Genomic DNA, 17801 nt, shown 5'->3' with positions numbered 1-17801 from the left:
TCGATTCCTGGTTGGGGAACTAAGATCCTGAAAGCTGCATGGTGTGGCAGAAAAACAACAACAACAACACCCCCCCGACCTGGTGCCCTCCTCCAGCATTTTGTTCTTTTCATTTGTTTGTTAAAATATTTATTTATTTGGCTGCATACGAGATCTTTGATCTTGGTTGCCACCTGTGGGATCTTTAGTTGCAGGATCTAGTTCCCTGACCAGGGATCGAACCTGGGCCCCCTGAGTTGGGAGCATAGAGTCTTAGCTACTGGATCACCAGGGAAGTCCCTAGCATTCTGGTTTAATTGGCCTGGGGTGCAGCCTGGGTGTCCATGTCTTTCAAAGCTCTTTTAGATGATTCTAAAATGTGACACAAGGTTTGAGAGCCGCTGGTTTAGTTGATAAAGACCTTTTGTGACTTTCTGCTCAACCAGTGGCTCTGAACCCAGGGGACATTTGAAATGTTAGGAGACGTTTCTGGACGTCAGAACTGGTATGGGGGTGTCGCTGCTGGTGGAAACCAGATGCTCCAGAACATCTTGGGATGCACAGGACTGCCTCCACGGCAAGAATTACCCAGCCAGGGTGCCCAGTTTGAACCCCCTGTCCTGGACCTGGAGAGACTTGGGAGAACCAAGAATGATCACTCGGGTCATAGGATGACATGTTCTGTGTAGATTCCGACGGTGCTCCAGCAGCTTCAGCCTGTACGTTTAGGAAGAGCCAAGCATGTGAAGGTAGTGTTGCTGTGTCCTGCCTACCTTTCCCTGGAAACGGAGCACTCTGTCACTTTTTCCCTCTTCCTTGTACAGGCTTACCCAGACCTATGTCATGATCTTCATTCCAGCTCTTCCTGTAAGTGTCCACAGGGTAAGGGGGTCCCTCCTTGAGGTTCATGGGTAAAAAGGCAGCAGAGATGCCTTGAGCTCAGGGATCTGGTTCAGCCCTGCGATGATGCCCACATGAGGAGTTGGCTCCTTCAAGGAAGTGTAGTTTTCATCATACTCAGGAAAGACACAAACCTTTGTCCCTCAAGAAACACCAGGGTCAAGAGGGCTGCAGAGGCCGGGGTCCCCGCTCCCGTAGCAGAAGGGGCCTCTGCTCACCCGCGGGGAGGAGCTCAGATTTCTTCTGTAGATGGTGAATCCTTGCCACCACGGACCCCCGGGGGCCTCACCTGGAACTTTGAGGCTCTTGCTTGCTAAGCCTGAGGCACAGAACCCACGTGTGTGTTAGTGTTCAGGGGGTCCCTACCTGGTTGGTGAATAAGCACAGCTATTTCATTTAGTTAAACACGTGGCCGGATTAGTCTGCTGAGCTGCTGTAACAAAATATCACAGGCTTAGACAACAGAAACCTACTTCTCACAGTCTTGGGGGTTGGCAGTCCAAGATCAAGGTGTCGGGGCTGGTTTCCTCCGAGGCCTCTCTCCTTGGCATGGAGGCCCACCCCCAGTGTCGCTTGTCTGCCCAGAAGGGCACCAGTCCTGCTGGATCAGGGCCCCCTCAGTGACCTCATTTAAACTTAATTGACTTTGGGCTTCCCTGGTGGCTCAGATAGTTAAGAATCTGCCTCCAGTGCAGATTGGAGGATCAAATCCAGGTTCGATCCCTGGGTTGGGACTATCTCCTGGAGAAGGAAATGGCAACCCACTCCAGTATTCTTGCCTGGAGAATTCCATGGATAGAGGAGCCTGGCAGGCTACAGTCCATGGAGTTGCAAAGAGTCAGAAACAACTAACATTTTCACTTTTAAAGACTTTATCGAATATGGTCACGTTGGGCATGAGGGCTTCAGCATACGAACTGGGAGGGGATGTAATTCAGACCTCAGAAGCAGTCATTTGCCCTCGTAATTGAGATTGTGGTCTTTACTTTTTCATTTTAAATTGAATATTCTTTTCTAAGATTTTTTTTGGATGTGGACCATTTATTTAACATCTTTATTGAATTTGTTATAGTATTGCTTCTGTTTTATGTTTTGGGTTTTTTTTTGGGGGGGGGGCCTGAGACATGTGGGATTGTAGCACTCCGACCAGGGACCAAGCTGGCACCCTGTACGTTGGAGGATGAGGTCTTAACCACTGGACTACCAGGGAAGTCCCTGAACCGAATATTCTTGAGTTTATTCCACCAAATAGGACTGCAGCCTAATCTATAGAAGGGGGCGCCCATCCAGAGTTTTCACGGGCCTCTTGCACAGCCCAGTGCCCCCAGGAGAATCCCAACCAAGCACCCAAGGAAACCACTCTCCCAGCTCCCCTGGGGGTGCTTAGATAGTGTTCGCCCATAAGAGAGATGTCCGAACTTGGGGTTCCTGTCCTGCCCCCGAGCCTCCTGAGAGGGCTCCCACCTGGGCCTCCTGTGGGAGTGGAGGGCAGGCTGGCTGAGGTCTCAGCTCTCCACTGTGAGGCTGGCCAGGATGCTGACCTCTGTCCCCTGTTGTCTTGCAGGCAACCTTCCTCTACACGTTACAAGTGAAGTACCTGCTCAACCAGGTAACTCGACTCTCCTGTCCTGTGGGGGTGAGTGCATCTGTCCTTTCAGGGGTCAGGGAGACCCGGTGGAGAGGCTCGCCTATCCGGAGCCCCTGTGGGGTGTTTCCCTGAGGGGTGCACGCAGGGCTGAGGAGTCAAGGAAAGGACAGGTTGTTATTGGCACTGGAAAAGTCGGATCCAGTTCCCATTTGGAAATATTGTTATTGGTGGGCCGGCAGGGAGGATTCTTGGCCCTGCACCATTGCCTGGCTCCGGAGGGGTTGGGGGTCGACCTTTCAGCTCCGACCATCTGGGGATGTGAAAGCACCCCCTTCCCCACGATGGAAGGTGCCTCATGTCACCAGGACTCTTGGTGGGTGGCTAACAGCAGTGGCCAGAGCCCCGCTCTGTGGGTGTGGAGTCATGTGTGGGACCGTCTACTTCCTTCCAGAAGGACCAGATAGATAGGGTGCCTGGTGGTGGTAGGGTACCAGCCCATGAGGGCAGGCTCTCCCGGGCTTGTGTGACAGGGACAGGATGGTGGAGAAGAAAGCTTTCTACCTATTTAACATCCTTAAAGTTAAGGTGTTATCCTCGTAATGGAACAAGGTTTCTACTAGTTCCACATTTTTATTAGTATCAGAATTGTATACTTGAAATGCCTGTAAAGAGGCAGAAACCAGCATGTGCCCTGGATTCTGGGCTGGCCCCTCATAGTTTGTTACCCCGTTTGAGGGCCTTTGGCCTGTCAGCCCCCCAACAAACGTGGGGCTCCTGAGTGGTTGAGTGAGGAGTGGGTGTGAGGACCTCTCCCTGAAGGCCCTGAGGCAGGAGAGACAACCTAGAAGAAGGAGTCCTGAGCTGAGGGGTCAGGAAGGTGACTCAAGTGGTGGAGGATGCATGGGTTTCTCGAGGTGGGAAGGAGAGGGGGTGCAACCTAGACTGAGTGGGTGCAGTGGGAGCCTGGACATGGAAAGGGGTCATGCCCAGGCTGACTAGATGCAGGAGAGAAGGAAAGGATGGAGCCGCCGCCTATGGGACACTTGAAGGACAGGTTACTGGGGTCACTAAAGGACGGAGGATGCGGAAAGGTGAGAGGCAGGCTTGTGGGGACTCAGAGGGGGCTGTGCAACGGGCCGGGGCCTGGGGGCCTTAGCCTCAGGCCCTCCTTGGTGCCTCTGCTGTTTCTCCTCTTTTCCCTCAGTGGGCTCCCACCCAGACCCCCTCTGCCAGGGGGTCCCACAGCGTCTATCTGAAATGCACATCGGGTCACCTGCCTCTCCTGCTGAAACAGACCAGGGCTCCTGATAAACAATGCTTGGCAAGGTCCTGGTCTGGCCTCTGAGCCCGCGGCCATGAGCCCACAGGATGCAGAGCAGCCAGGGGAATGTGGGTCTCAGGGAACAGAGCGGGGGTGGAGGTGGGGTGGGAGATCTGAAGGACGGTGTGAAGGGAGGGCGGAGCAGAGGAAGCGCAAATAAGCGGCCAGTGTCTGCCTGCCCTGCAGAGCGACCAAGCCCTCTCTCCCCGATTGCTCTGGCTTCCGTGGGAAATCCAGACTGCTTTTTAAAATTAATTAATGAATGACGGCTGCACTGGGTCTTCATTGCTGCTCGAGGGCCTCCTCTAGTTGTGGGGAGGGGGCCCTAGCACCCAGGCTCAGCAGCTGTGGTACCCGGGCTCAGTTAACCTGCAGCATGTGGGATCTTCCGAAACCAGGGACTGAGGCTGTGTGCCCTGCATTGGCAGGCGAATTCTTAACCACTGGACCACCAGGGGGAGTCCCGAGATGTTTGATTTATACTGTGGTTTCAAAGAGCAGAATTTCAAACACCCTATGATTTGGGGCATGATGCTTTACAAAGAGGTAGCACTTTTTAAAAATTGGGGTATAGTTGATGTACAGTAGTCTATAAGTTACAGATGTACAGTATAGTGATTCACAATTTTTAATTCCCATGTATCATTATTATAAAATACTGGCTGCATTCCCTGTGTTGTGCAGTATGTCCTTGTAGATTATTTAACTCACACATATTACTAGTGGGTTCTACCTCCTAATTCCCTCCTCCTATATTGCCCCTCCCCCTCCCTCTTGCCACTGGTAACCACTGGTTTGGTCTCTGTGCTTGTGAGTCTGTTTCTGTTTTGTTAGATTCACTAGTCTGTTTTATTTTTAAAATTCCATACATAAGCGAAAGCATGCAGTATTTGTCTTTCTCTGACTTAATTCACTGAGCATAATGCCTTCCACGTCCACCCATGTTGTTGCAAATGGCAAAATGTCATTCTTTTCCATGGCCGAGTCATCGTCCATTGTGTATACACGCCACATCTTCTCTCTCTGCTCCTCTGAAAGGTGATGTCGTACAGTGAGGTGACCCCTTGCGGTGGGCGGCCCCTTCCAGTCGGGGGAAGCAGTGCTTCCTGCCTTCGTCACAGCCGACTTTCTCTGCGTCCATTTTCTGTCCTGACGCTGTGAGGAGAGACGTCAGCCCTGGTCCCGTGTCGCTTCACTCTCATGCCTTCAGTCGGTCAGAGACGTGGGAGGCCTGGAGCTGCTCGGCTCCGTCCCCCACCCCAGGGTCATAGCGTCCCCTTAGTTCCCGACCTTCAGCGTTGGTCCAGGTGCCCGGGGAAGGTGACGTGTTCACGCTGCTCCTGTGCACGAGCCGGCTCTTGTCCTCCCTCTCCGCTGCTTCCCTCTCTCCTGCTGCGTGTCCGTGGCCAAAAAGATGCCCTTCCGGCCAACCCAGAGGAGGAAGTGCCCGGTGGATGGGAGCAGCAGCGTGGGCACGCCTATGACAGCTGCCCTACTGGCCATGAGGGCGCCTGTTTGGGTGGCAGTCGGTGGTCCCCATGGGTCTCCAGCACGGCCCCTCGTTTCAGGGAATCGTCCTGCCCCAGATGGTGACCGGCGTGGCTGCCAACCTGGTCAACGCCCTCACCAACTACCTGTTCCTCTATCAGATGCATCTTGGGGTTATGTGAGTCCTAGGGAGTCCTGGGTCAGGGAGCGGGGCGGCCTCCTGTGGATTTCCAGGGCAGGGTGGGGTGTCCATGCCGACCCTCCTCCTTGGGCCGCTCTGGACCCTGCGGGGGGATGCTGCTCCGGGAGGAGGTGACCCGGGGCTGCTGTATCACCAGCAGGGCAGGAGGGGCACCCCTCAGCGTGTTCTCTTCTGCCCAGGGGCTCGGCACTGGCAAACACGGTCTCCCAGTTCACCTTGGCTCTCCTCCTCTTCCTGTACATCCTCGCCAAGAGGCTGCACCAGGACACCTGGGGAGGTAAAGGCTGCCTATCTCCTGCCTGGACACGACTCCTGTCTCGGCTCGAGCCCTTGCCCGGTGGCCGTTTGTGTCGCAACCGACTGCATCTGTGTCCTGCCTGCAGGCTGGTCCTGGGAGTGCCTGCAGGACTGGGGCCCCTTCTTCCGCCTGGCCATCCCCAGCATGCTGATGCTGTGCATCGAGTGGTGGGCCTACGAGATCGGAAGCTTCCTGAGCGGTCAGCGTGGAGCCAGCCGGTGGTGGCTTGGGGACAGCCAGGGCCCATGGGAAGCACGCGGTCACGCATCCCTCTCCCGCAGGTGTCCTCGGCATGGTAGAGCTGGGAGCCCAGTCCATCGCATATGAGCTGGCCGTCATCGTGTACATGGTGAGCATATGAGCCCGTCCTGGGGCGGGGCTGTGTGCTTCCCTCTAAAGAGTGCTGAGCACAGGCGTTCAGCGCATACAGGTTGTGAAATGATTCCTGAAGGGCACATTTCACCCTGAAGCCTGGGAGGGTCCTTCTGGTGTGGCAGGGGGTGTTCCCTGTGAGCTGGAGGGCCTTGGGGAGATGGTCCAGAGGACTGGGTCGCCGCCGGTCCTCCGACTCCTAACGCAGTCCCAATCCGAAGGACTCGGTTTGATGGCACGCTTGTCAAACATGCCGACTCTTTTCCTGTTTCATAACACAGATGCGGTGGGGACAGGTGGGGGATAAAGGTGACGGTGCTGCAGGAAGGAGGGGCTGAACTCCATTCCCGCCTGCCTCTGTTGCCTCTGGATACTCGGTGACACTTGTAGGTTAGACCCCCAAGGAATGAAAACAGATGTTTGTACTGAAGTTCCTGGCAGTTCCTAGCAGTTCATGATTGCCAAGAGATGGCAGTGTCCCACATGCCCAGGCATGTGCCCAGGGATGGCTGAGTGGACTCCATGCGTGGGCAGGATGTTGTTCGGCCAGAAGAAGGAAGAGGGTGCTGATGCTCTGGAGAACCCTGGTCATCAAAGGCTTCCCTTTGACTCTCTTTTACTGAAAGCATCAGCTGGACATTCTGAAGGGCTTTGTCCTCCCCAAGTGTCACCTTAGAAATGCAGCTGGGAGGTGGGAACAGAGCGCCCGTGGTGTGGGAAGGACCAAGGTGTGCATAGGTGTGCGTGTGCGTGTGTGTGTAGGACTGACTGGAGGACTGATTCTCAGCATCACCGTCAGGTTCCCTCCTCATTTCAGGTCCCCACAGGCTTCAGCGTGGCCGCCAGCGTCCGGGTGGGGAATGCACTGGGGGCCGGGGACATCGAGCAGGCCAAGACGTCCTCCGCCGTCGCCCTGCTGGTCACAGGTGCCTAGACTCGGGGACGCGCCCACAGCCCCCACGCCTTCCCTGCAGACTCCCTTTCTCACCGAGTGCTTCTCCTGCCATCTGACCTCCAGGGCTCTTTGCTGTCATCTTTTGTGTCCTGTTGTTAGGCTGCAAGGATGTCGTGGGTTACGTTTTCACCAAGGACCGGTGAGTGTGGAGGTTTCCCTGGGATGTAAATCTGCAGCAGAGATGGTCAGTGGGAGCTGCTTTCACACTGGGCCTCCTGGGTGGTTGCATCTTGGAGGGGAGCCTGAGTCACCTCCAAGATCAGACACGCAGTTGTTACCTGGCAAGAACGGATAGGATGTAGGAACTAATTAATAAGCTAGAAGCCGAGTCAGTGGGCATGGGTGGTGGTGTACATTTCTGCTAGTGGAGTACTCACATCTTTTAAAGATGGTAACTCTTTTTGGGCACCACTGCCTCCATCTTCACTGAAATACTTCCTTCCCAACAACACGAGTCATCTCGGTGGCCCAGAAGCTGCCCAAGTGCTTGGCTGGCAATAGTCTTGTTTGTCCATCTGAACTGAAGTGGAACTCTCACCCCTGAGCTGTCTCCACACATCACATTATCAATCACTGAAGAACTCTTGCACCAGCAAAGTCCCCCGTGCTCTGCAGATCCCATTAAGTTGGTTTGATAGCTTTCGTCCATGAGGCCACAGTGCATGCTGACTTGGTGGCTATATTGTTCTGTTACCCCTTCCTTGGGCTTCTTTTTACTTATTTTTGCTGAACCATGTGACATGTGGGATCTTAGTTCCCCAACCTGGGATCGAACCCACACCCCCTGCATTGGGAGTGCAGAGTCTTAACCACTGGACCACCAGGGAGTCCATAACCTGGGGTTCTTTTGTCAGCAGTTACAAAATGCAGAATTGACCCCTCCCTCCTAGATTCACAAAGCAGGTGGTGTGGACGGAACTGACCCTCAGGCTATTCCTCAGGAATCTGTCTTTTGACTTCTGGTGGTGGGTTGTCACCTTTCAGCCTTTGCCGTTTTGCTGTGAAATGTTAGAATATCCCTCACATCAGCGTGAGTCAGATGTAGCCAGAGATCATGCTCAGCTTATTCACTTGATCAGAAGTCTGTCTTGCAGGATGGCTTCAGCAGGACCTGGTAGGAAGTTTGATTCTCAATCTGTGCACTTTTGGAAACTTAAATAGAGCAGGGAATAGAGTGAAAAACAAGAGGCCCACCAATGGGATTTTTGATGGAATTAGGAGACATAGAAAACTCACAAAATCAAATTATTTGTGATATGGCCAAGCTCAGCTGAAACTGGCAGAACTAATGACACATTCTGAGGTTGACACAGATGCCTGACCCAAACAAAGGGCAGAAAGGCAGTGTGCACCTCTATGCAGTCAGAAACGGGGAAATTACTGAAAAGCCATGGTTTTCTTAAAGCGGAAGAGACTAGTTTGCACAACTTTTGCAAGCATATATAAAATCTGGGGAAATAATTTCTCAAAACTTATGCTACCAACAAGGACCTACTGTATAGCACAGAATTATACTCAATATTTTGTAATAACCTATAAGGGAAAATAATCTGAAAAAGTATATACATATGTATGTGTATAACTGAATCCCTGTGCTAACACCTGAAACTAACACAACATTGTAAATCAACTGTGCTTCAATACAAATTACAAAAAATTCTAATTAAGAAATTATTCTAGAAAACATAGGTCTAAATAGATCAATTTGTTTAGAAATAAGAAATTGTTATTTTTAAAGTACCAGGGGACTTCCCTGGTAGTCCAGTGGCTAAGACTCCAAGCTCCCAATGCAGGGGGCCTGGGTTCTATCCCTGGTCAGGGAACTAGATCTCACATGCTGTGACTAAGAGATCCTGAATGCCACAACTAAGACCCAGTGCAGCCAAATAAATAAATAAATAAAGTATATACATATATATTTAAAAAGCACCAACTCCAGGGACTTCCCTGGTGGTCCAGTGGTTAAGACTGTGCTTCCACTGAAGGGGTCCTGGGTTCAGTCCCTGGTTGGGGAGCTAGATCCCACATGCCTCGCAGTATGGCCAAAAATTTTAAAAATGAAAATAAAAGCACCAGCTCCAGAGGGTTTCAAAGGAGAATTCTATGAAATCTTTAAGACGTAGGTAATCCCAATGCTGCCTTAACTGTTCCAGAAAAAGGAAAATTTCCTCATTCTGTTTAGGAAGCGAGTGTGTCGGTACCGAAGCTGACGAAGTTTTCACATGAAAAAAGAAAGCAATCCACAGGCCAATCTTCCTAATTAATGTCGATTTTAAAATCCAAAATAAAATATGAGTAGATAGGATTCAGCAGCATATTAAAAATAATATATGCTGATGGAATATGAATATAGGGGCTTCCCTAGTGGCTCAGTGGTGGAAAGTCCATCTGCCACGTCAGGAGACACAAGTTTGATCCCTGGTCCGGGAAGATCCCACTTGCCGTGGAGCAAGTAAGTCCGTGCACCGCGATTACTGAGCCTGTGCTCTGGAGCCTGGGAGCCACGACCACCAAGCCCACGAGACCTAGAGCCCGTGCTCTGCAACAGAAGCCACTGCAGTGAGAAGCTCCGCCACCGTAAGGAAGGGTGGCCCCTGCTCGCCGCAACTAGAGCGAAGCCCACACAGCAACAAGGACCCAGCACAGCCAAAATAAATATTTGGATTTTAAAAAGTGAATGTAACACACGAGGCAGAAAAATCAAGGCACAGAACACCACAGAGAGAATGTCAGAACATGAAACCATACATCAAGTCCATAAGGGGAAAGAAGAATATATATTTGTCCTTGCTTTTACTTTCATGAGCACTGGACAAATACAGTACCCAGAACTGTTCCTTGGTTTGGGGACAGGTCACGGGAGGACTGGGCAAGGAATGGAAATAAGATTTTCCTCCATATGTTTTTCATGTTGTTTAATTTCTTTTAACCATTGGCATATGTTACCTATTCAAAAAGCAAAATAACATTCGAATAAGAGAGCTGTACTTCTGTCCTTGTTTGGCAGGGAAGGGTGGCCATCCTGTTCTGTGCTGGATTTCTTAATTATTTATTCATTCAACCAACATTTACTGCCAGACAACATTGTATGTTTCTTCGTTAACCACCTGAAGGAATTGGGAATACTCGGCCATTCCGGCCCCTGGCAGTGTCTCTCTGTCTCTAGCTGTAGAGGTGAGGGTCAAGGCCAGCTCTGTAAACTCTATCTGTGGCCTTTAGGACTTGCCAGCCTGGTTCCCTGGAGGGAGCCTGACCCTTATCCTGTTGTGCGTCACTCAGACACTTGGAGGGGACATGGAGTTTTGTGAAAAGGAGGATGGCTCTATAACCCCCATTTTATTTTGGGGGGTGCAGGAGAGGAGTACAGAATCATTTGATTGACTTTCATTTTAGTTTTATTGGGAGTCTAGCTGATTTATAGTGGTGTGTTAGATTTCAGGTGTACAGCTAAGTGAATCAGCTACGTGTGTACATATATGCACTCTTTTTTAGTGAAATCATTTGGTTGAACTGTTTGTGTTGACCACAGGGACTATGTGTTTTCTAAAAGTCTTGAGATACTGCATACAGTAGTTTCCACTGCAGACCAAAACAAGGTAAGACTCCCTGAAAAGGATGTTGGTGGGACACCTGAGCCTGTTAGCCACACACGGAGGCGGAGCCCTGCCTGGCGGTCAGAATCACGGTCACCAGGAACCACACTGCCCTCCTCTCTGCCTCCGTCTGCCTCCCAGTCATGCTCTGCTTTGTTCTCCTAACAGAGAGATCATCTCGCTGGTGGCCCAGGTGGTCCCGATTTACGCGGTTTCACATCTCTTCGAAGGGCTGGCTGTGAGTACTGTGCGGTACCTCCTCAGCCGCCTTTACGAGCCACGAGTTTCTGCTGACGATGGTAGATTTTAATGGAGAAGAGAGGCCGGGGAGGTGGGATATTCCTCTCACGTCCACTTCACGAGGTCCTGGACTTGAGGCAGAGTCCCCTGAGGTGGGGGGTGCTGGGGTGGGCGTCGTGGGGCAGCATGAGCCGTGTTCATACGACTGGCGTCCACCCGCAGTGCACCTGTGGAGGCATCCTGCGAGGCACTGGGAACCAGAAGGCAGGCGCCATCATCAACGCCGTCGGGTACTACGTGCTCGGTCTTCCCATCGGGATCTCCCTCATGTTTGCTGCTGGGCTTGGACTGCTGGGTAAGCCTCCCCCCAGAGCAGGAAGAGCCGGGATCACGGCCTGGGAGGTGGCTGTCAGAGCTCGGAGACAGATTTTGAGACGCGGCTTTAAAAGAACAGAGAAACGGGTGACTGCCCAGTTTTGATTTCTAAAATAATACTAGGGCGTACATCAGCGTTAATACGTGATTACATTAAAACCTGAGCACACTAGCTGGGTGCAGTGGAGACAATGCTCATCGGTATCCCTCAGCTCTTGGCCAGCTCAGAGGCGGAGGCGTCATCTGATACAGACTCAGCTTTCAGATCAACGTGTCTCCTATGTTGCACATTTTTCTCATTCAATAATATTTTAATGAAAAGTATGGGAGATGTTCAAAGAATGGAGTTGCCAAGGCAAACTTCATTGGTGTAGAAAATTATTTATTCTGAGTTTCTGGCCTTATTCATATTTTTGAAAGTCATTTTAAATCTTATTTTCTGGCAGTTTGTGAGATCTTAGTTCCCCGACCAGGGATTGAACCTGGGCTGTTGGCAGTGAAAGTGCCAAATGCTAATCACTGGACCTCCAGAGAATTCCTGGCATTATTCATATTTGGGGGTTTGCCAGTGACATAGCTAAGGAAAATATTAATATTATAGGAATTCACTTTGAAGTATAGATCTACATCCCAAGGGCTGTACTAGGCCCACTCTGCCATTTAACAAAAGCTCACCTACAGAGTGTACAGCAGAGAGAGAGGTGAGAATCACCCTAAAAAAATGTTAGGGTGCAAACTTGCAGTTGGAAAATAAGTCCTAGGGGTGTGGGGGTGTGACTACAGCATGGTGACAGTCGCTCCATCACTCTGTCTTGTCCAATTCTCTGCAACCCCATGGACTGCAGCCCACCAGGCACCTCTGTCCATAGGATTTCCCAGGCAAGAATACTGGGGTGGGTTGCTATTTCCTCCTCCAGGGGATCTTCCCAACCCAGGGAGGGATTAAACCTGCGTCTCCTGCTTTGCTGGTGGATTCTTTACCGCTGTGCCACCTGGGAAGCCTGTAGTTAATAATACCATATTGTATATTTGAAAATTGCTGAGAGCAGATCTTAAAAGTTCTCATCATAAGCAAAAAAAAAAAAAAAATGGTGTAGCTATGTAAGGTGATGGATGTTAATTGAATTTATGGAGGTGGTCATTTCACAATACATACAAATATTGAATCATGATGTCATACACTGGAAATAATATAATGTTATATATTGATCCATATATAAAAAACAGGGGGAACTTCCCTGGGGGTCCAGTGGATAGGACTCCTTGCTCCCAATGCAGGGGGCCTGGGTTTGATTTCTGGTTGGGGAACTAGATCCCACCTGCTGCAATTAAGACCCAGTGTAGCCAAATAAATAAAAATCAATAATTTTTTTTTAAAAGCTGGGGACTCTGAGGAAGTGAGGGCTCTGTGAGAAGACAGTGGACACTTTCTGTACCAACTGGTGTTGAAACTCGCATCCCCTCTGGCAGGACGTGCTGTCCACCTACACCAGGAGCCCTGAGAAGTGTCAGGAGCTACAGGTTCTCACGGGCAAGGCCAGAAAATCACAATGGCCATCCTAAGTCCCTGAGGCTTTCCCAACATCACTTTCCCGGGTCCTGCCCAGAGAATCCTGATAACCATCCCGTTTCAGCATTCCTCCTTGAGTCAAACAGGAATCTTTTCAATAGTATAGTGAAATCCTTGGAAATTTAACTCCTAGCTTTCAAAATACAGCTGGAGGTAGCTGGTTATGGGCTTCCCAGCTAGTGTTAGTGGTAAAGAACCCACTGCCAATGCAGGAGATACAAGAGAGACAAGTTCAATCCCTGGGTCAGGAAGATCCCCTTTAGGAGGACATGGCAACCCACTCCAGTATTCTTGCCTGAAGAATCTCATGGACAGAGGAGCCTGGTGGGCTAGAGTCCATGGAGTCGCACAGTCAGAAGCGACTTAGCATGCACACACACATGTAGGTGGTTATCTAATGTTTAAGATGGTCAGAGGAGCTTGTGGTTTCTGTGGAGTGGGAATTTTCAGAAGAGGAAGGCTTTGCTTTCACTGGGTCCACTGTAGGAGTGACAGGTTGACTGTTCTAAAGATCAGGCTGATCACACCTGTAAAGTGCCATGTGGGGTGATGGATACCACGGAGCAGAGTTGAAAAACATGCACGAGCTCTGGCCACCCAAGCCTTAAATCATGAGTCCCATCCTGCCCCCTTCACCTTACCCAGATCTAGCCGGCTACAGACATAAACGCAGACCACCCACCAGGGACCAGCAAAGATTCTTCATGCCCGGCTGTGGCACAATTTGATGGAGACGCCATGGCAGGTGGCATGGGAGGGGGAGGGAGCCATGGTGGGGCAAAGGGGAGGCCCAGAAGTGGGGTATCCTTTGTGCCTGGTCAGGGGGCACATTTGCTTTTCTCTGGGTGGTCTTAAGCGGGAAACCGGGACAGAAGTTAAGGAGGCTGTTAGTTACAGGTCAAAGCTTGGATATTCTGTGTCAGTTATTGCAGAAACTATTTAGCTTATCCCTAAAGAATGATCTGGCCTCTCAGGAGTCTGACGTGAAGCAGACTGGCTTCTCTGCTGTCAGTTATGGGTAAGGGGTTGGCTTCCTAGACAGATTGCTTTAGACTGTGGGTCGGAGATCTATTTTTGTATAAGGTCTGACTACTGAGACCACCGTCAGCTTGGATATTTAGTCTCTCACAGCTTGGAGTTTCTGACTCTGCTGTGGGTTCACTCTTGGCCAGAACCCTCGTCACTCAGGTTCCCCTCTGGGTTCTGTGTGAGTGTCTGGGGCAGGGTTTTTGGGTGAAAGCGCGGAGTCTTAGCACCTGAACTGCCAGGGAATTCCTGACGTCTGCAGTTGTAGAGTGGCAGAGTTTGTAGAGTCCGCTTGGTTGAGGAAGATGGTACAAGGTATTGGGAGTTTGGAGGTGCTGTTAGAAAGCACTTTGTCCTGAAATATTCACTTTTCCTAATAGCCAAGCATTATGGTCACAAAGGCCAAAAACAGCCTCCAGATATTTGTTCAGAGATCCACAGACCCAGGAGTGGCCTCAGGGTTCTGGGCTTCCTGGAAATCAAGAGTGAGCAGGGTGGAGGTTTCTGGCTCTCTGTGGGCCCCTCCTCTGCTGTAAGAACAGATTCTCAGAAGTGATTTAGGAGAAACACGCTCCCCAGGGCAGCTGGCTTTCCACCGAGTTAACTTCTGTTAATGATCCCCACCTCCAGGTCTGTGGTCAGGAATCACCATCTGTACCATCTCTCAGGCTGCATGTTTTCTCGGCTTCATTGCCCGGCTAAACTGGAAAGAAGCCTGCCAGCAGGTAACCATAGACGCTGCTGTCCTGCCCTGGAAAACACACAGAACAAGCTTCGCCTTTCTTTGCCTTATTTTGGAAGGTTTTATTATTATTATAAATGCTACCTTTTTATCATTGTTTTATTTTATTGAAGTGTAGTTGATTTACAAGGTCATGTGAGTTTCAGGTGTACAGCACAGTGACACATTTATACACACGCAGACAGATATATATATACTCTTTCAGTCTGAAAAGTATTTTTATTTTTTGTCCACACCACATGGCATGTGGTATCTTCGTTCCCTGACCAGGGATTGAACCCATACCCTGTGCAGTGGAAGTGCAACATCCTAACCATGACCGCCAAGGAAGCCCCTTTTGTTTTTCAGATTCTTTTCCCTAATACAAAATATTGAGTATATATCATTGCTGTTTTAACTGGGCTTATTAACTCAGGTGTGAAGGACATCTGTTCCCCTTTGTTTATTCATTCAGTAGAAGAACAGAGGGTCTTTTCCTCCCTGGGTCCTATGTTAGACTTCTGCCTTGCTCCTGAACAGCCCATTTCAGGACAAGATTTAGAAGTGGAGAGAAAGGTGGGGGTGCCAGCAACTATATCCTGTTTGTCTGGCTGCAACAGGACAACGGGGTTGCAAAGTCAGACATGACACCCACTGAACAACAAAGTTTCATTAAGATACCCGTGGGCATCTTTCTCTATGAACTTTCTAGGATCAGGGCAGCATGTTAAGTAGGTGATAGAGAAAACGAATGAAGGAAGGGGAAGGGAGAATCCTACAGTTGGTCCCCGACTTGCCTCGTCTTTTTTCCAGCCAACCTTCCCCATGCACTGGCCCCACGTCAATCATTAGAAAAGAGGATTCCATGCTTGTTAACTGGAGAGGCTCCTGTGTTACCTGTCAGTGAGAGAAAATGGCTGGGTTTTTCTTCAACGAGGGTCAGGCCAGGCGTGTGGCCGCACTGTGATGGAGCCTGTGGACTGACGCGTCTCCTCTCCTAGGCTCAGGAACACGCCAATCTGAAGCGAAGAATGGCCGGGAACGGCACGGCCACGCTCCCTCAGGACCCGCTTTGCCCAGGTATGAGACATCTGCCTCTGCTCTTGGAAAGGGCCCTCTAGGTGTTCACAACTAGATTTGCTGTGCTGAGCTCCCATTTAAATAGGGAAATACATCCAGTTTCAGGTCAACAGTTGACGTTTGTTTGCTTTAATTGCTGACTCACAGGCTGCCATAGATGATTAAGAGTTGCAGGTGACCAGTTTGATACTGGTGCAAGCATTTAGGGTATTTTCCTTACTGTTCCTCTTCTGAAGTGTCATGAGACCAAATCTAGGTCTGGGTCACTATCCTGCCTGGTTCTTTGAGGGTCCTCTGATGGGAAGGCTTGCATCTCCCCCGCCAACGTGCTGTGAACACTCTTGAATCACCTCTGAGGTCATCCTTTCCTTCAATGACCTTATTTTCTTTCTGAGATGCTAGTTTGATGGGTGCTGGCCCCTTGAACATTTCCCCTAAAGCCTGTTAAACTAGGGCTTCCCTGGTGGCCCAGTGGTAAAGAATCCACCTGCCAGTGCAGGAGGTTTGATCCCTGGGTTGGGAAGATCCCCTGGAGGTGGAAATGGCAACCCACTCCAGTATTCTTGCCTGGAAAATCCCATGGACAGAGGAGCCTGGCAGGCTATAGTCCATGGGGTTGCAAAGAGCCAGACATGACTTAGCAGCTAAACAACAACAAAAACTCTTAACCTAAAGAGCTACCTTACATGGCTTTGTACGCAATGGGGCAGAGCCCCTGCTGACCCCAGCAGGATCTAGTCAGTGTCTGTGGGTTCGTGGACAACACCTGAGTCAGGATTTTCTTTATTCTCCATGGTCAGGAAGCAACTGCTTCCCGAATTATCATTCTCCCAGCTGGTACTGCATCCGTGCTTTTCCTTTTATACAGATGAAAAATATCCTTTTAAGGTGCTGAGTTCATTTTCCCCTCCAGTGGGCCCTGAAAATCGTGGAGGAATGTTGATAAGAGATGTTGGACAGAAAGAGGAGACTCAGTCGGATCAGCAGATGCGCCAAGAAGAGTATCTCGAAGTTCATCCCAGGGCCGCGTGGAGGTTGTCCGGGAGACAGCTGGTGCTGCGGCGGGGGCTCCTGCTCCTGGCTGTCCTTGTCATCTTACTGGTGGGGATTTTAGTGAAAGTCTATGTCCGAGTTCCGTGATATGGCAAGAGAGAGAGAAAGTCAGGCCAAGGGATGCTTCTGAGCTTAAACAGAAATTCATTGGCCCAACTGTTACTAAGCTGTGCTCATGGATGCCAAGAACTGACAGTTCCAAGATACATTTCTGATGAAGAAAACGAACGAAGGTAAAGAGTATGCGTGAGTCCAAGGCAACATTGGGGAGATTACACCCACCATCCTTCCACCAAGGACCACTGTGTACTGGCCGCATCATGTAGGACTTTGATGTTTCTTCTGCTTACTGTTTCTTAAGCTACAAACCTATATACTGAGCACTTAAAGATTCTTACTATTTGAATTATTTAAAATATATTTTACAATATATCTTCCTCATGCCTTAGATTATTATTCAGTGGGAAACGATCTTTGTTAATATTCCTTTGGACTTCAGATCTCAGGTACCAAGGGTGGTGGATGTGCTTAAGAAACTAATGGGGAGAAGACAGATTACCGAGAAGAAAGGAGTCAGGTGGCATCAGTTAGCTTGCCTCGTATTCAGGGCCTGTCTGATCATTGGTTTGGACCCATATGTTGTGGCGGGGGTGGGGGGAGGCAGTGGGGAGGGAAATGAGGGACCTGCACTTTGTTTTTTTATTTCTTTATTAGCTGTGCTGGGTCTTTGTTGCTGCTCAGGCTTAGCTGCGGTGAGTGGGGTCTACTCTGGTTGCGGGGCTACTCTCATTGCGGCAGTTTCTCTTGTTGTGGAGCACGGGCTCTAGGGCACACAGACTTCAGTAGCTGAGGTACTCAGGGTTAGTTGCCCCAAGACATGTGGGATCCTCTCAGACCAAGGATTGAACCCGTGTCCCCTGCATTGGCAGGTAGATTCTGAACCACTGGACCACCAGGGTAGTCCCAGCACTTGGTTTTTCTAAAGTGGTGGACAACCGACAGAAATACAGGGTTCAAAAAGCTAATTCAGGCAAACTGGA

At 50.2% G+C, this 17801-nt stretch overlaps 1 protein-coding gene across 2 annotated transcripts in view; it reads left to right on the top strand.

Annotated features, from left to right (window-relative positions):
- Positions 1-17198, top strand: part of SLC47A1 (solute carrier family 47 member 1) — a 29406-nt gene extending 12208 nt beyond the window's left edge. The window contains exons 5-17 of one of the 2 annotated variants that reach the window (XM_069542935.1): positions 804-846; positions 2444-2488; positions 5357-5454; positions 5658-5755; positions 5862-5975; positions 6058-6125; positions 6966-7074; positions 7167-7242; positions 10865-10934; positions 11159-11291; positions 14538-14632; positions 15630-15708; positions 16622-17198. In XM_069542935.1, coding sequence (XP_069399036.1) covers positions 804-846; positions 2444-2488; positions 5357-5454; positions 5658-5755; positions 5862-5975; positions 6058-6125; positions 6966-7074; positions 7167-7242; positions 10865-10934; positions 11159-11291; positions 14538-14632; positions 15630-15708; positions 16622-16848 — 1255 coding nt within the window. In that variant the 3' untranslated portion in view covers positions 16849-17198. Of the gene's footprint in view, positions 1-803; positions 847-2443; positions 2489-5356; positions 5455-5657; positions 5756-5861; positions 5976-6057; positions 6126-6965; positions 7075-7166; positions 7243-10864; positions 10935-11158; positions 11292-14537; positions 14633-15629; positions 15709-16576 lie in introns of both variants that reach the window. The other variant, XM_069542936.1, reaches the window with a different exon arrangement.
- Positions 17199-17801: the final 603 nt, after the last annotated feature.

The sequence above is a fragment of the Ovis canadensis genome, chromosome 11 (assembly GCF_042477335.2).
Source record: "Ovis canadensis isolate MfBH-ARS-UI-01 breed Bighorn chromosome 11, ARS-UI_OviCan_v2, whole genome shotgun sequence".
Classification (NCBI taxonomy): Eukaryota; Metazoa; Chordata; class Mammalia; order Artiodactyla; family Bovidae; genus Ovis; species Ovis canadensis.
This window is presented reverse-complemented; position numbering and strand designations above follow the sequence as displayed.